This window comes from Fistularia commersonii, chromosome 3 (assembly GCF_037954325.1).
Source record: "Fistularia commersonii isolate RoL2024-O1a breed Wild chromosome 3, RoL_Fcom_v1.0, whole genome shotgun sequence".
Taxonomy (NCBI): Eukaryota; Metazoa; Chordata; class Actinopteri; order Syngnathiformes; family Fistulariidae; genus Fistularia; species Fistularia commersonii.
In genome coordinates, this window is record NC_141286.1 from 21958035 (window position 1) to 21984783 (window position 26749).

The 26749-nt window shown below is 44.4% G+C and overlaps 1 protein-coding gene across 3 annotated transcripts in view; it reads left to right on the forward strand.

The window, feature by feature from the left end:
• The first annotated feature begins 237 nt into the window (after positions 1-237).
• Positions 238-26749, forward strand: part of coro2ba (coronin, actin binding protein, 2Ba) — a 36991-nt gene continuing 10479 nt past the window's right edge. Inside the window, exons 1-2 of one of the 3 annotated variants that reach the window (XM_086144151.1) lie at positions 238-559; positions 22319-22519. In XM_086144151.1, the coding sequence (XP_086000277.1) occupies positions 545-559; positions 22319-22519 (216 nt within the window). In that variant the 5' untranslated portion in view covers positions 238-544. Of the gene's footprint in view, positions 560-17189; positions 20177-21858; positions 22059-22318; positions 22520-26749 lie in introns of those variants that run through there. The other 2 variants (XM_086144152.1, XM_086144153.1) reach the window with 2 other exon arrangements.

Genomic DNA, 26749 nt, shown 5'->3' on the forward strand with positions numbered 1-26749 from the left:
CGGCGTTAGCCCCACACCCGGCTAGCAAACTGCGACACTGCGTCCCCCCCCCCCCCGGGTTTCTGCAGTCGTCTGTCCCACCAGCCGGCTCCTCCTGCAGCCCTGCCTGGCTGTTCATCAATAAGCCGTCTTAGCACCCTCACTAATCATATTGTTAGGGAGGGGGGGGAGAGAGTAAGGCAGGCGGACGTTGCGCTCATCAATGCTGTGTGTGTGTGTGTGGAGTGGGGGTGTGTATCCAAGCAGGGAACTTTTCTCTACCTTGGTAACCGAGCAAATGCAGAACGCCAGCCATTACTTCACTGCAGCAGCAATCAGACCCTGGACTCGGAGAGCCAGACGCACTAACCTGTGCGTCCCCTCCTCCTCTCTCTCTCTCTCTCTCTCTCTCTCTTCTCTCTCTCTCTCTCTCTCGCTCTCCCTGCATATTCAGCAGAGCTGTCTTCCTCCTCCCTCCTCCTCCCATCATCTCTCCGCCACTCCTGCGGCGCCGCTCTGTGCTTGAAGGGGACACCGGCCTGATCCTCGACCCCGCTGATCCTGCATGACTGTCACAAAGGTAAGGGACGGTTATTTACAACTTTTGGGGGTGCATCAGCCGCCACGCCGTCTCGGCGGAAGGAACCGTCTCTCGCGGTCGTTGTGTTTTTGTAACGTCGGACGATCTTCAAGCAGGGGAGCGAAGATGAGTTTGGGGGTTGTTGTTTTTTTTTTTTTTTTTTTTTTAATACTTTCAGGTTTGCAAGGTAGGTGTCCCACAGTTCTGTGATTCCTCCCTGCAAATGAAGGTGTTTTGTTCAAGATGCATGAACTTCATGATACTCAGGCTTGATATTGGAACACTTTATTACAAACTCTGTGCACGGTTTTAAGTGATTTATCCAGTTTCTCATAAGGGGATGAGCCGCTTCATGTTGTCTTGACATTTTAGTGTGTGTGCGGTTGAGTGAGTGTGTGTGCAGTTGTGGGATCGGTCACCTGAAATGGTATTTAAACTAGCAACCAACTGAAAGATAACAATGAACACAAGTCGCTAGTTTCAACTTGCATCCGATTTTGCCTCCGGTGAGTCTGCAACCGGGGGATTTTTTTCCAAGAGTGAACGTCAGTGTCTGCGTGTTTGAAGCGCGTTGGAGGGACGAAAAAGTGTCAATCAGCCGTGACGGGGATTCAGTCACGGATGAGAAGCTGGTGATCACAAGTCTAAAAAAAAAACAAAAAAAAACGCGAGGTTTGATTTTTGATTTTTTAGCACGTGGGGTTGAGTGTATAAGGATGTGCTTGTCGCTCGTCACACCACCAGGAAGTGTGCCCGCGTAGCGTCCAATCGGGCGTGTGCGTGAATGTGTACGGGCCGAACGAGCCTATCTTGAGTTAGGCGTGTCAGGCGTGACCCGCCGAGTGTTAGCGCGCGGCGGGGGTCGCGGTCTCGGCTCGTGGCCGCGTCGCCTTGCAGGATCCTCTTAATCAATTATCGTGGAAAGGGGAGAGAGTGAGCATTTGAGGGAGAGGGAGAGACACACAGAAGAAAATTAGCACACCTACTCCCTTGAAGAGAATTAACCTGGACGGAAATAGCCGACCTACTGTAGGCACAGGCGTATTTACTCCTACGGCTTGTATTAAAGACACACACTTGCAATGACCACCCCCGACACACACTCCCACCAAAACCACTTAAAATGGAATAATGCAATTTGAATTCACTCCCTACAGTGTCCCCTCCCTGTGTGAGAACGTGTAGGAGGTGTGTGTGTGTGTGTGTGTGTGTGCGCCGCTGCGTGGGTGACCGTTTTTACGCTACGAGAATTGAAAAAGGAAAAAAAAAAAAAAAGGGTCGGGTGACCCCGAACTGGCATCCGGTCAGATCTCAGCTACAGACGGAGCTGGTGTGTTTGGGGATTTTGAACCCAGCACAAAAAAAAGCAACCGGGTCCTTTTTCATTTGAATTTGTCGGGGCGGAAACATCATGCATTTACATCGATGTCGATACAAAAAAAAAAAAAGGTACGACAACGCGAGATCCCCGGCGGCATCGGCAAGATGACGCATGTGTGGGAGAAGCCGGGAAGAGAAAGGGAGAAAGAGAGAGAATCTCGGGAGGTGTTTTCACAGCTCTGCCTGCCAACAGCGGAGATGTCACCTTGGGGGCGATGCAGGACCAGATCCTGTGCCGACGGGGCGAAGCAGAACCCGTCCTTCCGCCCCGAGCACATAAACGCAGAGAGGGATATATACGTGGACGTTCTTAGCAAAAAACGCACGCACGCAAATATGACGCGGCACTTTTGGAACGGATGAGGATGCAGATTTGTAGATGCCGTGAAGGTTTTGCGGTACGAGAGGTGTCACTTACATCATCATCTGGAAATCTACGCGACGGAAGAAAATGCGTTTATATGAATATCCGCAGCCTGAGCTAACACACCGAGTAAAATAAACATGCAGGTTCTTAAAAAGTATATTTGCTAATTTACCGTGAACGGATTTGGTTAAACTAGACGGCCGCTGCAATCATTCCAAGACAAACGTCTACTTCTTAATCTACATCCCATAAAAGTCCGTCATTGTGATGATGGCATCGCAGTTCACCATATGACTGCTTTTTATTAGCATTGCGGTGAATTTCCCAGTAAACGTACATTAATTTTTTTTTTTTGCCGCGCACATTTTTTTTTTTTTTGCAAACAATGAAAACTGGAATGTAAACTATCAACTTTGGAGATGGTTTCTGGTTATTGTCTGCTCTGTAAACACTTGAGATGTGAAAGCAAAGCTGAAACCAGATGGTTGGAGTTACCGGGGTTTGTATTTGATCATCATCTTTTCCTTTCAGCTTTTCCCTTCAGGGGTCGACACAGCAAACCAACCTCCTCCATCTAACCCTGTTCTCCGTATCCTCCTCTCTCGCAACAACTACCTTCACGTCCTTTTTCACTACGTCCGTAAATCTCCTCTTTGGTCTTCCTCAAGACCTCCTGCCTGGGAGCTCCAACCTCAGCATCCTTGTCAAGAGTCTATTCACTAATAATACCTGATCGAACCATCTCAATCTGACCTTCTCTCCAAAACATCTAACATGTGCCGTCCCTCTGACGGACTCATTCCTGATCCCATCCATCCTGGTGACTCCCAAAGAGAACCTCGACATCTTCGTCTCTGCGACCTCCAGCTCTGCTTCCTGCCTTTTCGGCAGTGTTATTGTTTTTAGACCCGACAGCATGGCTGGTCTCACCGCTGTCTTGTATTTCTTTACCTCTTATCCAAACTCTCCATTGCTCTGGACTGTTGATTTGAAGTACTTAAAATCCTCCACCTTCTTTATCCCGTTCCACCTGGATCCCTGGCATCCATACACTTATATTCTCTCTAAATATCTACGTCAGGGGTGTCCAAACATGCAGAAAAATGCAGAAAAATATAAAAATAACTGGGCCATTTCACTTCTATTGTATTAGAATTGGCAGAATCAATAACATAATAATGCTTTTTTTTTTTTAATATGGCTAAAAATAACAGCATACATCAGAGCTTTCTATTAGTGGATTTTCATTTATTTTTTTGCCAAAAGTGTAACCGTAATCTGCAGTGAAATAACATTTACTCTGACTGAAGGTGATGAAATAGCTCACCATAACATCAATCCCTTCAATATTCAAAACAGAAAACAAAAAATGTACAACAAAGTAATACAGTGTGAAGAGATTTAACTGCAAGTTTCATATGTGGGACATATTCCATTATATTCTTAGAGTTTGCTGGGGGCCAATTTAAAAGACACCACGGGCCACAGTTGGCCCGCGGGCCGTAGTTTGGACACCCCTGATCTACATAAATACAACAGGCTATCGAGATTCCCAGACAGACAGAACCAGAAACTGACGTATTCCTGCAACGAGAGGCTGAATCCAGTGAAAATGGGTCATCGCTTGTTTAAATCCTTGGCCTTTTGCTTTAAAACATGGGCTCAGTGAGCAGAGTCATCTGTGAGACGGGATCATCAGCCTCTCAGGCGGAGGCTACGGTCAGATGGCAAAAATATAATAAGTATATGTATTTTAGACAGGAGAATGTATTCATTATCTATGGTCTATCTATCTTCAGTTGAAAATCAGATTACCATTTTTTCATTTCTAAAGCCGACAAATCACTAAATCCATGAAAACCAAGGCCATCGGGGTTACAAGACTGTACTTTCTTTTCTATCCTGCCGATTTGTTTTTTGAATTTCAACCATCCAAGGATCAAGTTAAGGCTTGTAGCAGCAAAAAGAGATGATCTCTTATTGCTTCCTTTTCAGGTGATTTTGTTTCGAATTGAACGCAAGACAGTGGTTTAGTTACCGTATTTTTCGGATTATAAGTTGCAGTTTTTTCATAGTTTAGCCGGGGGTGCGACTTATACTCTGGAGCGACTTATGTGTGAAATTATTGCGTTCTCTTGCTCTGATATGTGTGTGTGTCTGCGTGTATGTCTTTAATACAACAGCGATCATTACACACACACACACACGCCAACCAATCAAAATTCAGTGGGGGCGGGTCATGGCAGAAGTGCGTTGTGAAAAAAGATGCTACCAGCGACTTCTGTACCTATGAAAATTGATCATTTCAACATTCGCGGTAACTTATAAAAACAACTGAGAAGGGCTGAACAAAAATGGCACCGAAAAGAAAATCATATTCTGCAGGCTACAAGCCGGAAGTAGTGAAATATGCAGCCGAAAGAAAGTTTGAAGTTAGTGAGAATCTTGTAAGGGACTGGCAAAAAGCGGAGGTTACTCTTACTGAAATGAAGAAAACTAAAAAAAGCTAATCGCGGGCTAAAAGCTAGCTGGCCGCGGCTAGAGGAACGATTTCACGTACGGGTGCTTGAACACGTGCTGCCGGGAGAGGCTTGTCAACAGGACAGTTGCATCTTCACACCCAGGTAGTTGCCAAAGAGATGAATATAAATGAGTTTGCGGGAGGACCTTCCTGGTGTTACCGCTTCATGCAACGCAATCGCCTCTCTATCGGAGCAAGGACGCCATCCTGTCGGGATTCAGAAAGGCTGGAATAATTGGAACTGCAAGTGACGATGACTCTGACGTAAGCGACGTACCGGTAGAAGCGGAAGCGGCGCGTCGTCTACCTTCGGAGTTGTTCAGAAGTGACACCGAAGAAGAAGATTTCGTTGGATTTAGTGATTAAGAGTGACACCGATTGTTTGGTTGTAGCATGTGCTATATGCTATAGTGATTTGCATGGCTCTCACCGTAATATGTTAAGCTAACATAACCCACCGGGCATGTTCTCAGTTCGTTGTTTATGCGTCATAAACAACGAACTCTATTCTATTTCTATTTTAAATTGCCTTTCAAGATGAAATGTCTATTCTTTATGTTGGATTTTATCAAATAAATTTCCCCCAAAAATGCGACTTATATTCCAGTGCGACTTATATACGGTTTTTTTACGTTCTTTATCATGCATTTTTGGCTGGTGTGACTTAAAATCCGGAGGGGCGTTTAGTCCGAAAAATACGGTACTTGCAGAGGTATCTTCTAGGATAACAGCTGAAATGGGACGGAAAATACAAGTGTAATCGGAGGATGTATTTGAGTGATTCGCCTGGTGGTGTGCGGAGCTGACGCTCTCGGGGGGGCGTAGCAGGAAACGGGGAAACACGGCCCGGCTTATTATCCCTGCTTGTGAACACTCCTCTATCTGCCTTCCGATGGCATCTGTCTGTGCCGGTGAGTGGATGGGAAAGAGTGGGCGGTTACAAACGTGGAGTTGTTAGACACACTGCGTGTGGGCGGATGGCTCCCGTTGCTGCTCAACTGATACGTGGGGGGGACGGGGGACTACGATAGCGGCGAGACAACCGTCCAAAATGTGTCAGCATCCGTCCCGTTTAATCTCGAAATATCTCCCCCGGAGCTCACAGCCGCTCCTCTCCGTGAGATGAAGGACGCGAGAAGAAGCTGATACAGTAACCCGCTCGGCGTGTTCGATAATACCCTGCAGCAGTGTTCTTTTACAACGCGAGGGGCAACAAAGGCCGGCTAAAGAACTGAATGTTGCCCCGAGTTACCTTCTGCCAGCGCCGGTTTTACTCTCAGTCTGCAGGCATAATGGCCACAGCGAGACTTCTCCGTGCAGAGAAAAAAAAAATGACCTCTCCATACGGCTGAGGTCACCTTGCCCTCCGTCTGCCAATTTCCAGCCGGAGATTTGGGATAATGAGGGAACAAAGGGGCTGAATAGTCGTTCATATTCAAAACCGTTCTTGAGCGTTTAAGCAAACTATTCAAATGTGCCATGAAGGCTAACGGCGAGCTGCTGGCGTGAAGAGTTGCATTTGAGTCCTGTTTCTTTTCAAGACCCCCTTGATTAGAGAGCTGTACTTTGCACAGCAAAGTTGTTTTTTAGTTGGACGCCACAGAAAGAGCAGTGTGCGGCGACTGGGAGCGGAGGGGGGGGAAGTGGCTGGGGTGGATGGGAGGGGCTCTGGCATTTTGAATTCTCTTTTTAACATCCATTTGACCTCCTGGGGAATGTAAGATTTTTTTGCAGATCTTATTGAAATAACGCAACCCTCATCGCGCGGCACTGACCCAAAAGTTTCATGTGTTTCGGCCGTACGGTGATACAAAGAGAGCATCGGGCGACGATGCAAGTCAAAGAAATGTCTGTAGCTGGGGTTTTCTGTTGATGCAGTTGCTAATTTAAGTCCTAGCATCTAAAAAAAAAACATAACTCTTTAATTCTAACCTCCCCTCAATTTGGGTGCGGCGACCAAATCGCGTTGATCGATGGTTCGCTTGGTTGCTAGCATCCTAGATTTATGTCACTGACAGACTACGATGCTAGCTCTGGTTACTCTTACTGTTTAAAAGAAAAACAAACACTGTTGTAGCTTGAAAAGATGCTAGCAAATTTTTTGATAGTGTACACTAGGCTTTAGACATCTCCCAAAATAATAGACTGCTGTAAATTAAAGTGGTTTGTGCAGTAATGAAGTATTTTTTCCTTTCTCGTTTTTGTATGTGTGATGTCTCGTCACCGAAACCTATAATTTAACCGTGATCCCGTTTAAACTTAAACCCCCCTTAAGGTAAGAGACATCAGCTAAAATTCTGCAGGAAGTCATGCCAGAAAATAGTCCCACCGTGCACCAAAGTCCCCTTTCCTTAAATCTCGAGCAGACTCCTTGCCAGCTTCATATTCCTGCCAGCAGAAGCGAACAGTGCGTAATTCAAAGTTAGCGTTCCGGCCGCGTCGAGCGTGTTTGCAATTACTTATCTCCGAACGCCTCAATTAAAGGAGGCGTCCGCCGCTCCGGTGCCAGGCGCACACATGTGGTCGGAAAGATGTCTGACAGCCATTTTCAGCGTGTTTATGGTAAAGCGCCCGCTATTAACGGCGAGGCAGTAAAGACTCTGCGTCTGAGCGTTTCAAGATTTCTCTAAATACATAGAGTTTGGCAAATTGGGACCGATTGTCAGATCCAGCTTTTTTATTCATTCGTTTATTTTTTTTAAATGATATCAAAACGCTGCGAAAACATTCGGTTCGCCATGTTTCCACACTAAATCCAGACATAAACACTCAAAGCTGTCTAAAGCCATTACTCGGGGCACCTCGTCCACTATAAATCTTAATTGAGCCTGATTTAGACGACCGGCCATTTGTCAAGCTCAGCGTTAATCTGCACGATTGCACACACATTTAACTTAAAGCTAACTCGCTAACCTAGCAACTGGGGAAAAAAAAAAAAAACATACACAGCCACATTGGAGATTATACCAAATCTAGAATAAAGCTTATTATATCTCTTATTTCCATCCCAAAACAGAGCGGATGAAAGAAACGCGGGGAGGGGTAGCGGAGTGAGGGGTAGACAAAAAGTGTGAGGGGAAAAAAAAAAAAAAAAAAAAAAGGGAATAGTTGTGAGAAAGCCACACGAAAAAAAAAAAAAAAGCATTCACCGCAGGAAGACATTCAGATCTCATGAGCTCATTGCCTGTCAGAAAGCTTCCGCACACTGCTCAGTGTGTTTCTAAAAAATCTGTGTGAAAAGGCTTAAGTACATTTCCAAACCGGTCGAGGGAAACTCTCCATTCCATCTGTCAGTGCAGATGCCTTCAAGGAACTCATCTCTTTTGACTTGCTTTTGTCCGATTCAAATTAATTCTGAAAGGACGAGCACAATAGCAAGCTGCGATGTGGTTTTCGGTGAATGTAAAGCCTTTGTGTTTGAGATTTACATTTGGCAGATAGCTGATTTAAAAGAAAAAAAAAAAACAAAAAAAAAAGATGGGAGTCATCAGAATGAAGGAACATCCTCCGGAGGAAGACGACCAGACAATGACCATCTTCATGCCTCCAACTGAGATGGGCTGCACATCCTTGTGAGTGTGCACGTGTGTGTGTGTGTGTGTGTGTGTGCTCGCCAATCAAGGCATAGGAAGTGCTTCCTGTTTGTTGGCCTGGGGACAAGACCACAAGTACATTGAGTCTTCGCTGTGATTGTGTGTGTGAATATAAATGTTGAGATAGATGTGTTTTCATAAATCGTAAAAAAAAAAAAAAAGCCCACAGCACTCATCTCTTGAGTCCTACTATTTTAGATTTTTTTTTTTTTTTTCCCATTGTCTGTGTGATGTTGAATATACTAAATTCCCAGGAAATTTCTTTTGATAGTATCTGCTGTGATTATATCTGGCAGTCTGCTCTCTATATCCTCTTTTATAGGGTCTTAAAGCTCCTGTGGTCAGAATATTGCCATAGAAAAGCTCATATCGGAGAGGGCGTAAATTCAAGACTGCACAGACTCAGGTCGGGGGTAAAATCAAAACAGATTATTTTTCTGGACAGTCACAAAGCTAAACATGATTTTTTTTCCAGCAGAGTCGAAATAACTTCAATTGAGCAAATGAACAAAAATCAGGTGTGCTGGCGACAAAATTTTCAAAGAGCCCCCCGCACTCTGGAGCACAACTGTTAAAGGAAGAATCTGACACCGGAAACCAATGATCCTTTATGACGGAGTTCTTGTGAGGGTCCAGAACAACCCCTGGCTGATAACCAGACCTCACGTCTTACTGGGGACCGGGTGCTGATGGTCTAGGATTCAGCCATGTACCCTTCAGGCTCTCAGGTGGAATTGGTCAACAGACATTAAAAGTGAGGAAACCCCATTGATGCAACTTAAAAGATTCAACATCACGGTTTATTGGTCCGTCAGCCGGATGCGTCACCACTGATACTGAACCCAAGGGGGGAGCAAAATTCCGAATGACCATACAGAAGATGGAGCCAATTGGCTCTTTCCATTAGTTTGTTGATTAAACCCTGAAAGGGACACAACTGCACTTGGGGGAACCTTATCATAAACCGTAGAGCTGAGTAAACTAATCAATGGGAAAACATGTTGGATCAACAACTGAGAAGTTTCTTTGGCTGGAAGCCGCTCTGGCAGAGAAAGAACATGGCACGTGTTTAAAGACTCAACAAATTGCAATCAGAATCACTGTGTTGCCCTCCGGAAGGACAACTATGGGTGTTCCTCAAACCCTTGTCATCTGAACCATCTTTAATCTCCACTTGAATAGAGACAATTTAATTAAGGGAAGATATAACAAAAAACAAAAAAACAACTTGCAGACAAAGTAGAAACAAGGATAATTAGCAATGGAGGCGGAGCTTGTGAAGACCAGTGATGAGACTTCTTACTTTAAACACTTCATATGTACCCAATGCACTGACAGACATGTCAGCTTTTTTTCCTCCAGTATTAAGATGATCCAACGTGTACTGATACAGCGGTCGGTCACAGATTAGCGATGTCGTCCCCCCCCAGGCGAGGTAGAACCAACAGAGGAATGGCAAAAGAGGATAAAAATGTGGATGTAAGCCTCTTCACATCTTTTGCAATCCTGCTATCTATAGGATTTCTTTGCTCGTCCACTCAAGGGGGCTCTATGTTGTATTTTCAAAAGCCCCAAACAAACAGTTGTTACAGGGAAACACCAAACATAGCGTTCTGGATTGACTGAGGTTGCTGTTAGGATAGGTGACTTTTAAAAAAAAAAAAAAAAAAAATTTACGGAAAATAAATCCAGATCGCCGAATATCAACAGATTTCTCAAAACATTCTTCGACTGTACAAACTGGGTCACTTTTGTTTTTAGTCTAAAGTACGTTTACTGTTCGACTACTTTTTAGCTTTTTCTACCTTTTTAGCTGTCGAGACGGCGAAAAGTAAGGTTAAACTTTAGACTGACAGGGCGGTAGAACCGTGTCCATCTCATGCGGCGTCACAGCGGCGAGCGGATTTCAGCTTCCATTCGCCGCCGTGGCGCCGCTGCGGTGAGAATCTACCCCACGCCGTTTCATCCCGCGCGACACGAAACAACGCCGCAGCCGTGTTGGCTGAAATCTCTTTTCTCATGCGTTCCTCCTGATGCCGCAGATGTTTTTTAAGCGAGCGCAGCGTTACGATGGATTTGCCCCCCCCCCCTTGGAGCAACGTGAACCTGAGAGAGCAGTGAGTGGGGAGAGGGGCGACAAGTACAAGCGCTCCTATCGCGGATGATCCTGCCGCCCACACACTCTCTCTCTCATGCAGGCGTACAGACATTCGCGTTTGAGGTCGGCGGGGTCAAATTCAGCTCCGTATTACGCTTCCGGGCATCGCTAGCAGTGTAAATATAGATATTTGTAACTCAAGTTTTCAGCAGTGAAAAGGCTTCATATTTCTACATGTACTTGTCTATTTCCTCGTCTATTTCGTTATGCGTCCCCCCCCCCTTCCACCTGCTCCCACTCTGCAGTTGGACAAATTTTAATATCTTCAGTGTGCCTGGAACCGCTTCAATAACTCTAAGATTAGAACTAAAAAAGAAGGGGATGTTATTTCATGCTGGCCCATGAGAAAATGACATTAGCCAACAACGCATAAGCCTCTTATATACGCGGGGAGAATGTCACTTTTCAGACACAGATACGTTGTGGTGTCTCAGCAGTTTGCTAATTGACTTTTGTGAAAGTAAAACTATCCTGTAATTGAAGTTGCCTTCAGGTTAATTGACGACTAATGGAATAAGGCGCTGGGGGGAAAAAGCATCCGGCCCCCGCGGAGAGCCGGGTTTCCTTTTAGAACCGGCACACCGACACTTCTTGTTGTTGGGGTGGGGTCTTCTCGGTCAGCCTGCGCTGTAGGGTGACAGTTCCATGCCCGACTCTCGGCACCAGCAGGATTGGAAATAAAAAGATTAATTCCAGTTTACTCCAGACTAAAGGAAGAAAGGCCAGCCTTCCCAGGAACTGCGCTGTCAAACAAGCGACCGGAATCCACAATTTTTTTCCTCTCTTGCTTCTGATCTATAGTCCTCTACCATTTCTTCATTTTGACCCAGGACCTTAATGACCAGCTCAATTTTTAATTTTTTTTTTTTTTTTCACCAATACATGTTTTTTTCAAACCTGAGAGAAAGAGAAACAATTATGTTACCATCACTATCAGTGTAATAAAACCAGCAGCAACAGTACACCACGCTATCGATTCACACCATCCATGATGTAAGTGAACCTTTGTAATAAGGCCACGTCGGTAAACTTAATGCAAATTGTTATATTTTATTATCTCAAAGGGGAACTTCAGTGTGGACAGGCTGGTTTAGGTTAACAGGAAAATATTGTATTTAGATGCGGCACTGTGGTCATCCATGGCTCGTCCAGTCGATTCATCTTTTGTTCAACACTTACAGATAAAAATATACATTTTAAATATCTATCTTTTTTAGATTTATCATTCTTGTATCAGCAATATGATGGGGAAAACCAGTGGAGAAAATTAAAAATAAAAAAATTGAAAATAAATAAATAACTGAAGAAAAAAACAATCACATTTTTCATCGTAAGGAATTAATCATACATAAGGCTAATGCTGGGTTTACACCAAAACGGTCACATACTAAAAACTGAATATTGGAGGGAAATTTTAGGAGTTTTATCAGAGTCTCAGTGTGCTCCCGTCATCTTGACTGTTTGGTACAGCGAGGTAATCTGAGCTGTTTCATATCACACTTTTCCGAGTCTTTGACTTACAACAATACCAAACATGTTTGGTATCATTGCACGTTTTTCCAGTCTTTATGGTGACGTAACACAATCGACAACCAATAGAGCAGCTCTAACAAAAACGGAAACAGGAAGCCTGGTAGGCAAACAATCACCAGGGCGGTATTGGCGGCAGAGATGGTATTTGTCGGCGGTATGGACTAACAAAGGACGTCAGGATCAATATGGATGGTCCAGAAAGCGGAGCGGATGGTGGAGCTGTGGGCAGAACAATTCAGTTTGTACAATGTCAACTCTCCGACGGATTGCGACCAAGTGAAGAAGGAAAACAGCAACGGCTCTGCAGATACCCGCTTAAATTCTGGACGATGGGAGGGGGAAAAAAAAAAGAGCTGAAGGAATCTAGTTATAGTGTGCCAGAATCGAAATTTTCTAGTAAAATCTCTAAGCCCAGGCTGTGACTGAAAACTGTAAAAACGTATTTTTGCGACGAGTGTCCTACAAGTCTTTTCCAAATCTTTCCAAGGTCTACTGATGTCTAGGTAGCTTAAAGCGAGACTCCGGATGTGAGCAGATCTGGTGGTACATGGAGCTGATAAAGAACCCCTTAGGGATTCAGACAAAATTAAATAATTGCCCGTAGAGGATGGTGAAAATGAGGTCTGTGTTTTACAGCTGACTTTTAAACTGGGACACACTGGCCTGGCGCTCAGCGGGAGTCCAATTGACAGGCAATAAGACGATCGATGCCACAGACTGGAAAAGTGTGCACGAGTGCCCATACAATGGATAACTAATATCGCCGGCTGTTTGAGCGCTTCCCGGCCACGTGAGCCCATGGACACCGCTGACGTCCCCCCCCCCCAATCAGCTTCTAAATAGCAATTTATCATGTAATAAACATCTGTACCAGTACTGGTGCGGAATAAGGAGCTGCACTCGGGCGTTAGCCTTCCCCCCCGTGTCGACGCATCGGGACAGTGTCTCTGCTCAAATAGGTCAAATTCACGACGCATTAACCTTCGCCCACATAACGGATGAGGATTCTGCCACTTCACATGTGGCTTGACAAGCTCACACATGGAACCAAAGGAGATTACCACATCACGTGCGTTTGTTAAAAGACAGAACCAAATGTGAAATTACCTCCAAAGTGGTAAACTGTATGTTTGGTTTGCTTAAACCGCGGTACGTTTAGGGGGGAATGTGTTTGCCAGATAAAACTCCCCCCTCATGATAATTTTTTTTTTAAGATTTCCACCCCCTTCACTGGTTTTATTGGTTGGAGAAACGCGGGCTGTTCCCGCAGTCCTGGTTCCACATGTGTACTAGAAAAATGCATTAGGCGCCGTCCCTCATGACCCCTGCTCTGAATAAACCGGAACATCTGGATATTCCCTGCCGCCCCCACCCGCCCCGCCCCGACCCCCAGCTGGCAAAGGTGCCAGAATTGCAGATTACATGTTCATTGTATCCTAACAGCGTGTTCTAGGATATTTACAAAAGGCCTCACGATGATAACACCCACTGCTCTCAATGTTTAGTTTCATCCGGCGAACATAATGAGGAGAAAGATGTTTCGTAAAGACCAAAATGGATTCGGATGGTGCCAGGTGGTACGGTTCCACCGCCAGAAAGAAGAGTGCAGTTAGCAGCTAGCAGCAGCTAAGCTAAGAGCGGTTTGGTTGTTGACATCCAGGAGATTGTTCATTGGCTGAGCACAGAGAGCGAGACGAGGCGTGGACGCGAAAAGCGGAGTTTACGTGTTCCGGGACAAATCACCGCTAAAAAAAACATACAAGTCAATAATAGAATTGAAGCCGGTGGTTGCTTCAAATTGTGGAAAAATTAAGATTTAGGTACACCTGATGTTCTGATTTAAGTTAGAGGTCATGTGTCAACCGTTGACCCTGTCCGTCGATACCAGTGATCCCCAACCCTAGGGTTGCAGACCGATACCGGTCCGTAAATCAATTGGTACCCGGCCGCACAAGAAATAATCAATTATTTCCATTGAGTCTGAAAAATCTTTGTTTGAAAAATCTTTAATTTTGGAAAATGACCGAAATCTCTCGGTTACATCTCGGTCACTTGAGCGCCAAAAATGTAACCCACAAGCTAGCAAAATGAGTAAAAAACAGACGTCAGACGGCAAGTTTCTCTTCGAAGGGGAAAAGGTGGATCCACAAAGTGGATTCAGGTTTATTATTATAGTCACAATATAAATAAGCTACATGTAGCTTACCAGTCCGCGGTGATAAAAAGGTTGGGGACCACTGGTCTATACATTCTGCACGTTTAACTCCAGATGATGATTCCATCTTTCACTTCGCTCTATTTGCCAAACAGGTTCACGCTCCACCGAGGATCGGCCTATTATTGTGCTGCTTTCATTGGGAATTCATGTATAAAAAGGAATTTGCGAGGAAATTTTTTGCACATAGTCTACAATCACGTGCCGGCTCGTGTCCAGCAGACGGTTTGTTTGTGTGATGTCATATGGAAAAAGGGAAATTTATCCCCCGTGGAGTGAAAAAAAAAAAAATTATGCCAATTTTAGTAAGGCTGCCAGTCTTTAGAATCTTTTTTTTCTAAACAAACAAAATTTTGATCATGTGACCCAGAAATACGAGTAACTCTGTACGCTTATTATTGAAAACAATCTTGTTTTTGTCAGATTTATAACAGGCTGTACGTGCAAAGTTACACAAAAACAAATCAGTGTGCAATTGACTATTTTGGAACAAAGTTTTTTTTTTTTTTTTTTTTTTTTTTTAAGTAGATGCAGATTAACTCTTCAAAATTCAATAGTCGCATTCTATCCTGTCTTTGCTGGAAGTCTTAAGATAAATGATCTGTACTTTAGCAGCAGCGCTTGTTGCCAAGGTGCAGACGCTCACAGTCTGGAATGGTAAGAGTCCTGGGCCAGACAGATGGTCTGGCACCGGCCTCAGCTACGCTCTTTGTCTTTGCCTTTTTGCTCTCTTTCTTGCACTCTCTCTCTCTCTCTCTCTATCTATCTCTCTCTCTCTCTCTTGCTCTCTCGCTCCCCCTCCATTCTAGCAGAGATAGAGAGAGAGAAAAAGAAACTGAGAAAGGACAAGTGAAGGACAGAAGGGAGATGATAAGCCAAACAGTAGTAGACTGAGACACCACACACACACACACACACACACACACACATATACACACACACACACACACACACACGCACACACACACGCACACACACACACTTGGGTCGAGTCCAGCTTAGCAGATAGCTGACGGTTTAAAAAATGAGCTGTAGATCTGTTATGAAGATATTTGGCATTGAAAGATTTGAAAAAAAAAAAAAAGATCATTTGCTGATGGAAATTATATTTTTAATCACAAAGTGATATTAGAAATGGGTAATTATACTAACTGTAGGCAGATCCGTTCTGTCGCTTACAAGAGGTTGGCTTCCATGACTGACAAGCAAAAAAGTCTAGATTAACTGCTTTGGCTCATTGTTTCATGGTTTACGCTCTTAAGAATAAACTCGATAGATTTTGTATCACCAACATGCACGTCAACACATCTAATCTACGCCAGAAAAGGAAAATACACAGAGACAAAAATCAAGTGGTCCCAGTGTTTTTAACCACAGAGGTTGTAGGTTATCCGAACATAAAGCTAACAATACTACAAAACACAGGATTAGCACAAGTCCTGTTTTTAAGAGTTTAACAATGAGTCGTCCTCTGATCTGTTTAGATCAGCAATAACCTTAAACAATGCAACGCAATACCGAAACTCAAGCGGCACCGAAGGTTCGCGATTCGAAGTCAAGACACCGAGAAGACGTCCTTTCAGAGAGTACGAGGTCAGCGCGTCGTGTTGTTTTGTCAACGTTTGAATTGTCTCCGAGTAGCGGTGGCGTCCGCACGACGGAAAGGTCGTTTGAAAAGGTCAGCGCGTTTCAAACTTCATTAGCGGTGACGCCACACACCGCGCCCTGCGTGTTTGTTTACCTCGCCGCCGTAAACAACAGGCTCTGATCGCTTCTGGAAACACCTTGAATATCTGATGGTTGATTTGATCTCTAGGCTTCGGAAAGATTTTTTTTTTTTTTTTTTTTTAATCAAAATATGGATTTATCACCTCTGGAGTTTTTGATTTTTAAATGGCCCTGGGTGTGTGTTTGTGTGTGTGTGTGTGAGCAAGTGCACAATAGGCAGGTGGTCTAGCAGAGGGGAGTCCATCTTTGTCTGCCTCTGCTCCTCCTCTCTGTCTGCTTTTTTTTTTTTTTTTTCTCCATTTGCTTCTTTAAATATTTTATCATCCTTTGTTGGTCCGTCACTGCCTTCTCAACCTGTATTTTTCCTAATCACGTCTTCTCTCACCTTCATTGTCTCCCGGAGATTTTTTTTTATCCGCCTACCGTTATTTTATGCATTGTCTGTCGTCCTGCTTTGTTTCTGGCTTTGTGGGCGAACGCTAAGGATCACATTATTATGCTCCAAAAAGCTTGTGTCAGAACGTCTTTGGGGAATAAGAGGCCTTTTTATTAATTCAGTACACGCGGGATCTACGAAATATGCATCTGATCTTGTTTGTCCGTAAAATATTTTATGTCAAAAGGTATTTTATGCATCTCAGAGCACATTAACTCCCAGACATCGATATTTATATCACCGGAGCGACAATTCCGAGATTAACCCCTTCAAACACCCACTATTTCATAAACTTTGCTCCGATAAGAGCCTTTCCAGGTGGGTTTCTGCGCTGGCTGCTCCTGGGTAGCTCGCTCTTTGCACCATTACTGCCTGCTTAATGGGGCCGGCTTAAGGCCTAAGAGCTGCCATTAGATGAGCCTCCACATCTCCTGTCATTACCGCTGAACAACACAGCAGAGAGCTCCATCTCAAAAAGCTGACCGCTGTTTTGCCGAGCCCTGATCTTTTCGAGCAAATCGAGTTTCGAGAGGGTTTTTTATTATTCATAAATGTCATCGGTGTTGTAGAAGCGACGCCCTGGAATCGCGGCCGATGCCTTCCTCAGAGAAGCCGGATGCTCAAATTTGAGCTTTTCGATTGATTCAGAATAAAAGTGTTAGCAGTGACATCGCTGTGGTGTTTTGAGAGAAATCAGAAACTGGACCTCGCTCAACAAACGGGGGTTCCCTTATTCCTTCCTTTCTCTGGGTTCTGCTGTCGAGCTGTTGAGTTTCCTCGGGGAGTCCGTGTTTGTTTTTGACCGTAAAATCCAGGAAACAACATCCTACGAGGCCGTTTTTTGTTTTGTTTTTTTCTCAGAGAGTGAGCAGGATCCAGGGGCGTCTGTCCTTCCAGCTCAGAGATTTACCTCTCCAACATTCCTGGATTGCCCATCTGGAAAATCAGGGGAAAATTCCAGTCACTTTTCTTCAACTAATATCAGATCTCCTCACTGTTTAGCAGTCTATATGGCCTGCAATACCGGAATTGCTTCTCCTGTGACTTAATGTGTATGTGTTGCTTTAAGATTTTTGCTTTTTTTATGTGTCATTTCACAATCTCAAGTACTCGAGGTCCATGTTTCACTTGCGTAATGAAAGAAAAAATTGCCACCAGATGATTTGATGGATAAATACTGAACAATGTGTGAACTGTCTGTTCCCAACTGGTATTATGAACATAGTCGGTTCCTATAGTGACGGCGTCTTGGTGCACAAAAGCCTTTTTGAAGGCCTTGTCCCCGTCAGGCGATCGCCATAGCACATCAGAAAATATTCTACCGTTTTTACAGCCAAGCTGCGACATTTCCATTATGGGTCCAAAGAAAGCTCAACTTCATGCTGAGAGAGAATTTTGGCCCGGAGTGAGGCAGGATATCTCACTTTTTTTTTGTGCATATATTCCCCCCCCCCCTGGCACTGATGGGAAGTCGTCATCAGCGAGTGTAGCGGCACCGCCGGGGAGGGAGGACGGAGGAAACGCCTGACAGGGCCACACTATGCCTGAGTGACAGGACAGGGAGTCGCCCTGCAGGCTTTCTTTTCTCCATCAGCTGAATGTCAGCTCAGCTGGTACGGCTCTCTCGGTTGTCGCCAGGAAATCTTGATTGGAATATTTTGAACCCACTGGCTTGATTGGACGACCGTTTGAAAGTTTTTGTTTTGTTTTTTTCCCCCGAATTGAGAATGGGGGAATTGAGTGTGGGAACGCGAGCGGAGGGATTTGACCGCGACAAAACGGCGGGCCTAAAGGATCGGCGCTGAATTGTCCACCTGACCTTTTGTTAATTCAAAAAAAAAAAAAGGGGGTCTCTCACCTCCTTCGCACTGCTCGGTTTTAACGCCGATTGCGCATTTCCCTCAAATACTTTTGAGACCTTCCACCGAGCTCGCCCCGCACCTCTGTAACTGTTTTCCATATTCATTGAGGGACCAAAGACCCGCAGGCGATCCTTGCAGAGCCTCGCGCCGGCACAGAATTATGAGTTTCACATCCGAAGTTACGTAAAAAGTCTCGTGGGCTGTTGAAAGTCACACTGAAAATAATCAGATATGTCAAAGATCATGTTGTTACATTGTTAAAAATGCTGGAAATGTAAAAAAAAAAAAAAAAAAGAAAAAACATGGGATAATTTTGCCTGCACTATGAATGTAGCCCCACGATTAATTTTTTTCAGTTTTGCTCATTGGTCATATTTTGGATGTCATTCGAGAGGGGGAGAAAAGGATTGACTGAATTTGTGTGTGTGTGTGCACAGTCTTCAGGCGTAAAACTCTGCAAGTCTGGAGTGGTTTGCCCCTCAGCCATGAACGCCGGAGTGAATGCATACTTGTGCGAATGGACGGCAACGTGGTCAAGCGGGCGTGGAAACAAAACACGCATGCATGCACGCATAGGTGCGCCGTGTGCGCAGACCCTCCTGCCCAAAAAGTCAAGAGGTGAAGGCAGACGCCAGAGCCTCAGGGCTCCAGACCTTTTTAAAAACACGATAGACAATCGTCAGGGGAAGCAGCTTTTAGCAGCACCTGCCTGTGTATCGACTGGAAGGGGGGCTGTTGCAGATGCTCTTTGCAGCGAGGGGCACTTCAGGACTTCATTAAATCTTAAAACATTCATTCAAATGAGAGACGCAATGGCTATGTTTAGAGTCCGCTCAGCACTGTTTCATCATTTACGTATCGCTGTTGAGTGTTCATCACGCACAGTCGTTTCGTTTTAGCGGAACAAACACCGGGGCTTGAATGACCGCGAAGCTATTTCAAGGGTTTACCGCGTCTTGTTGACACATTTCCGACGAGGACAACGTCTACGGTCCGCAGCTTCGATCATGCAAAGTTCTGAACAGCGGCGTCAATTCAGGTTTGAACCAATTTTTCCGGAACTGATAAAAAAAGAGAATTGCAATCCCGATGACATAAAATTTGTAGAGACTGAATGTAAAAAAAAAAAAAAAAAAAAAAAAGGTGAAGGAGCATTCCCACACTAGAATGGCGAAAACAACCACGCGGTGGAGTATTGGACACAATACTGTTAAGCCATAAATGCTTTAGTCAGCATGCTAATAGCAAAACTCATTTAATGATAGTCCAGTTATTGGTTGCAGACTTTGCTTATGAATACAAATAAGATCAGTATGTTTTCAGGGGCATGAAAGTCAAATATCAAGGTAATCCAGTGGAAAATGTTGGGAGGATTTGGGGAAAAAAAAAATGCATCACCTGGTGTTGGTTTTAGGCTTCATATCAGAAACATAACAGATGAGAGTAAGATAAGGGAAGACCGAAACTGCTGGGTTCTGGCATGAATGGTTGCAATGTCTCCTCTCCCTGGGCTGGTGTTCGAACGGGAGTCGAGACAAAGAGACAGGAAGACCGCTTGCGAGGGGGAGTGCGAGACTGACGGGAGAGCGTCGGCCCTCCAGCTATCAGCACCAGTAGGAGGAGGAGAAGAGGGTAGGGATAGCCGGTTTAAAGGGGAGGGAGGAAAGAGGAAAGCGTGAGAGAGGAGGCAGAGCGGTCGCCGGTCGGCTGCTCGGATTAGAAAGGGAGGAAGTGAGGAGATCCTCGCCGCTCACTCCGGAAGGAGGGTGGATGTTTACGTTCTGAGGACGACAGGAACTCTGTCCCAGTCAGGACACCAGGATGGTAAGGGAACCCTCTCACCCGACACCTGTGCTTTCTTCAAATCCGTTGCAAGTATGGGATTCAAAATGTGAGAATTTCTATGGATCTCACATTTGCATCAGGAGTTTGTCAGCTAAAAGTAAAGGAATAAGATGTCTGTTCTGCTAAGGTCACATACTGTTTGCCCCGGAGGGAATCCTATTCACAACAAACAAGTCTTGTGATCAGCCTCCTCATAGACACTTGTCTGAGTTTCTGTAGTGTGTGTGTGTGTGTGTTCTTATGATGCAAATCCTATATGAGAAAACAAAGACTCCCATATGAGATTACAACCACAGACACACTCGCAGGAAACAGACATGCCCCTTGTGTGGGTTCCTGGTGGCCGATGAATGAGCATCCTTGTGCGGGGAGCTGAGAGCAGACGAGCCTCCGTTGTCCTCCTTAATGTCCCTCGAGCCACTTTCTGCCGCTCTTCTGTTTGGGCATGAATTCTTTAACAAGCTGCCATTATGCGGCCGGGTTCAGATGTGGCCTCCGACCGGATGATCGGCGTTCGGACGGCTGAATGGCGCGTACGACTCACGGGCGGCTGTCATGGAGGAGTCAGTTTCGATATTCTTGTAGCTCTTTTGTTCCTAATGAGGGGCGAGTGAGCAGAGGGCTATCAAGCTGGTCATCAGAAGTAGCTTCAAATAGCTTTGCATCAAGAGAGGAGTGCTCGGGGGGGGTGGGGGTTACGACTTCCTGCACTCCAGCAAGAAGACCGTTTCTTACAGCGCTCAATGAACCCCTGAAAATCCTTCATATGTGCATCACAAACTGATGCAATTAGTGTCATAACACAAGGGAAACACAAGTGTTGCTCAACACAAGGACAACTGGAGTTGGTGCATTTAAACCGTGAAATCCAGAGGGATATTTTAAGTAGTTAGCAGCCGTGGAAATTTTGGATTGAAAATCAGAGAAAGACAGACAAAAGCGCCGATGTCTCTATGTGCGTACTTATCCCACTCCCCCTTGTCCGAAGAACAATGCGGAATAGATGACTGCCTGAGGTCATCCAATAAAGCAGCCACTGATCTGACCGGTCAACAGCCTGACTCATTTCTCATCCTCGACGGATAATGTCCGGTGTCGGTATCACGGGGGTCACGTTAATAAACTGATCCGGTTTTTCGAAAACGGGCTAGAAATGATATCTCTCCATCAGCGACAGCTTCCAAATCGTATATAAGGGACAAAGAAAACCTCAATGTTCTGCATGTTCAGCCCACAACTGCTGAACACGCAGCTCATTTCCCTTAAAACAGGCGCTCCGCCAGCTTTCTTGTAGAGGAGTGCAAAGAGAAATACTAATTTTGTGTGTGTGTTAGTGTGTGTGTGCAATGGCTGCCTCCCTGTCGCACAAGATCCAAGTAAACTAAAATATCAATCAACATGCAATTGCAAATATTGCTCCATACATATACTGCTTTTGTGATGTAATACTTTGGAAGAAATTACAATTTCTTTCTTTGAGGTTTAAATGCTGTCAAAACCTTTTTTTTTTTTCCCCCTACACTTGAAGAATATCACACCCATGACCGGCTGGGGTGATTTCTCACGATGGTTTAGTGTTATCATGCCTTCACAGATGGTTCGGCCCACCCTGCAACTGTGGGGTTTGGTAGATAGATAGAAATGTTACACTGGACTTCAAAAGGTTATCATCCCTAAACTTGGAAAATATACACAGAAGCAGAAAGTAACTTTCTCTGTCAGTGTGCGTTGACTGTTTCGGTTTGGAACGAGAGGGCAACCAAGTCAATGTTTTTTTGTTTTTTTTTTTGTGTTCCGTCTCCAAGCAATGTAATGCGACTTGACGTCCAACTCAACAGCTTGCTTGAGAAGCGGTTTCATGGTAGGTAAATGTACAGCAGGAATGGTACTGTGCGAACTGTATTAGAATAAAGAATAAATATTGTTTCAAAGTCTATGTTAAGTGATTTGCTTAATCAAACTGCACACTGTTTAAATCTTGGATGTATATCCACACACAGACTTTTGCTTTTAAAGCGTGTGTTATGGGATGGTACAAAAAAAAAAAAAAAAACACACAAAAATGTTACAAAACCTTCTCCGTAAACCTGTTTGACTACTTTCATTCATTATGTTTCTCAGATGTCATGGCGTCCGACCTACCGAAGCTCAAAGTTTCGAAACGTCTACGGAAAAGTAGCCAATCGGGAGCACTGCTTCGACGGCGTCCCGATCACCAAGAACGTCCATGACAACCACTTCTGTGCCGTCAACTCCAAGTTCCTGGCCGTTGTCACGGAGAGCGCTGGCGGGGGCTCTTTCATCATTATACCATTAACCCAGGTAACTCACACTGACGCCGCAACCTTGAATTTCTAATCTTTTTTTTTTTTTTTTAAGTCAATTTTTTTGAAGTAGTAAAAGTATAGCATCATTACTGGGACATTATGGTAAAAACATCAACAAGAAAAAAAAAACAGTCAAACTATTCTTGCGAAACATAAACCCAAAGTATAGAAAACATAACATTTTTAAATGCACATCAATCCTTAAGAAAATGAGAAAAAAAGAACACGCTGTGAAATAAGTTTTGCTACTTTAAAAGATATAAATCTCTACACAGAGAAGCCTCTATGAATTTTATTCGACATCGTTTTAGCAGTATGATTCATTGTATGTCCTCACAGTAGATGCTGACATGCAGCAGTGCCTCGCATCACATCATTCATTCTCAGCTCGAGTAACTTGTAACGTTCGAATTATGCGCGTTGTTAAATCGCGTACGGCCGCGGTATTGCATTTTAGTATTCTACTCACTCTGCAGTGAGTCAGACGCAGCGTGTTTCTCCACTTTGTTAATAAGAGTCGCTGTACGATCTTGGTAAGTCCCCTGCCCCCTTTCAGAGAGAGACCGCTGAGGTGCTAGAAAAACTGCGTGGGCCAATCAGGCTCTGATCGGGGGAAAGGTATTCAATTGACGGACCTCCGTTACGCTGACTTTACATGATAACGTTAATGCGGTTTCACCCAAAATGTCATCTCTTTTGTAGAGATGTGCCAGTCTGATGCTACTGAGTGAGCCGTTCAAATAATATCTTTCGCAAAACGAGCTTTTTCCCCGTCTCGCCTTTGCCTTCCCGCTTGATTAGATTTGCTTGTTAAAACTGACGAAGCTGTTTCGACTTAGGGTTGTTTTGTGGTTAAGATTTAGGGCTCTCTGGTTATGAGACTCACATCCTCGTAATAAAAGTGACACTCGTTGGAACTGTTTTGGAAAAAGGCCGCTTTGCCAACACACGGGACAATAAATTCTTTTCGGCTGGTTCTTAATGCCGGCATGTTGTTTATAATGTATACAGCAGTCAATAACCTCAGACAGTACATGGTTCTCTCCATACCATTCTGTGATTTATTCGTTTCATAACAATAACTGGATACAGATCCAGTCACTTCAGCGTTTCCTGTTCATTGTCGACAGATGAGTCTAGACGCTTATGTTGCGCAGCAGGACAGCCGGTCAGTTTTCTGTTATCCAGACTACAAAGCAGTAAATTTCACCGACGAATATGACGTTCGACATCAGAACGAACTGCAGGAAACTTATACGACCCGACTTCTAGTTCCTACGATCAGAACTCTTAAGTCTTGTCATCTGGTTGACCTATGATATTCATTCATCTTTCGTGGGTCCGTGTATCAGATTACCTCTACTCCCATTACCACAAATCATATTTATTGCATTGGTGAACGTAAACGCACACATTCCGCCAGATGTAACACGACGGATGAGCAAGAGAGGAGCATCAACTTCCACAGGGGTTAATATTTAACGGAGTATGAGGTCACTGGTTACTTTTCTGCTAAAATCAATATGTTAGACCGACCTTGGTACCGGGAGCAAACTGTTGAGCGGGTAATGAAAAAGCATGTGGCTGAAGTGAAAATTAGCTCGTACCGTCCCAGAAAACACACGCACGTTTTGCGGATGTTTTTTGGGTGGTTTGGCTGATGGCGAACATATCACGCCGACGGCCGGCGAGATGGCCATATGGTTGCCCCGGGACATGTATCCAGCAGGGGGGACCACCCGGGCGCACAGGCAGCCCAGAAGTTGGCACGAGGTCACAAACACCTCTTCATCAAACGCAGGAAGGGAAAATGCGATGCCAGGCGTGAATGCAGGGAGCTTTATTTACCCCGATGGCTCCACCCGTTTACTGTAAACCTCTAATGAGGGACGGGTGCGGCGAAGCATCCGTTTATTTCCGAGTGAGGATGTTTTTTATGCACGGCAACGTCCACGCTTATTCTCGAGGTTTACTGTGACGGCGGAAGCCACTGTTGCATGTAACGTCGGTCCACGATTTACAGGATTCCCCGCCAGCGTGCATGAGACCATTAACGTATGATAAATCACCGTGGTGGAATATCAAAGAACTTCATAAGCTTGACTCAGCGGGCTGTCTGCTGTTTACGGAGGAATATCCCACAGATCGACCTGCACTGGGGAAGATTTATTGCCTTTTGGAACAGCATGCGGCAGAGTGAAACTGCGGGAGTGAGTCTTTGGAGTCTGAAGAAACTGGCAATTACGGTAGCTGAGAAGGGGCGAGCTGTGGCCAGTCCGCTCTGATTCAGCACTGGCTTCTCGGACGAATCGGGTCGATGCACTGTGAGGCGACTGTTTGAATAGGCCAGAGTAATGCTATGCTAATGCTATTATATCAGTGATAAAGATTCAACATTTCATATCAACAACATCTAAATTCCACTGTTCCCAACTAACAGGACCACATAGTTTATGGAAATAGATTGGGCAAAACTAAAAAGAAGTCCGTGCAGAATTTGAATTTTTCATCCATATGGCAACCGAGCCATTTAACAGTCATTTTATGCTCCATCACTAATTTCTGATATCCTTTTAATACCTCACAGCTCCTCTTACCCCCTCCGTTCCCATCAGACTGTATTTTCTTGGTGGGTAATTAGTTCTGCTTAAATAAAGAGTCCCTCAGATCCAGTGTTATTAATGTTTTGAGGGCAGGCCAGAACCTCCAGGTCATTTTAAAATTAGCAGAATGAAAAGCCCAGTGTGTCGTTAGAGTAACATTAGCCAGCTTACTTCTCTTCAGGATCGCGACCATTTCTCTCCTCGTTACTTTTCTTTTAAACTTTATCCACAAAAAGAAGTGTTCACTGAGAGGAAGACGGTCCTTTCCTGGGAAACCCCCGCCCGTCACACACACAGCAACAAATATTTACACCTGGAGGCAGATTTGGGCAACCACGGCGTGACATACCGCTATTGAACTGCTTGGGTCAGGGGCATTGCTCAGGGGCACCTCGGTTGCCGCAATGCAAGGCGGTTGAATGCCGATTCTTCGGTTTACCCACCCCAATTTAGTCACTCTCGATTTCTTATCATATCAAGTGCTGATTTGCATTCCAGCTTTTATTGATGGAAGCATGAAGAAATATTTCTACCATAATACTGTATTGATTTTCCTGACTCGACTCCCTAGGAGAGAAAAGCACAAATCACAAATGGTGGCGGGGAAAGAAAGAAAGACAAAAAAAAAAAAAAAAAAAAGTCAAGCATCTCCATTGAATGTAATATCAGACTTGTATAGAGGAATTATGCAATGACCTAAGTCATGTTTTCATTATTTGGCCAAACAGTGGCATTGCAAAAATGGTGGGATAAGCCCTGGGGCCCAAATGCCTATTGACTTAAACTAAGAAAGAGGCTGTTCTAAATAAGTGCATTTATTTTTCAATCTGGAAGCCTATAAGATCTATTGAATCATTTCATCTCCCTGTAAAATGACCAGTTTCTGCTGGTGAAGGTCTCTAGCATGTCTGCTTTGTTGGCCGTACAGAGAGGACGACTGTTCAAAAGTCACATGATTTTTTTTTTTTTTTTTTTTGCCATTGTGTGCCCCCGAGCCCCCTCCAGTAGAAACAAATTGAGGCTCAATCAGCAATGACCTAACCTGAGCGCTTTGTATCTCCGAGGCCGAATGTTATGTTCTCACCCAACATTTACATTTAAAAGTAATCTGATGAAATTGAAACTATAGTAAATTGCACACACATATACTTTAGCAATGTATAGATTGCAACATCCCAGTGACACAGGCCTGTGGTACAGATCTTAACATAAGTTGAGAATCATGCTGTCCATATTTACTTCCTACCCAATTTGTGAGTTTTCCTTGTCGTGTTAATGTCTGCTTTGTAGTGACAGCTGTAGTGACATCATACAAGTTGCTTTGCGTCTCGGTAGTATATTAAGATGCATTGCACATGATGCTAAGCTTATGTTTCGTGCAGCGCGCAATGGCATGTAATTCAAAAGCTAATGTTGTCAAAACATCAGTTTAAATTATCCGTACTTTTCCACCACAATATTCAAGAGCTCCAATGGGGTCGAGGCTACACACATATTTTTCTCCATTGTGCTTTCAGTTATGTAAATTTCCATTCCATTTGTAGGGCTCAGTGTAAGGCTCCCATTTGGAAATTCATGAATTTCAGATCTTATTGGATTAAAGTGCTTAGAGCTGAACACGG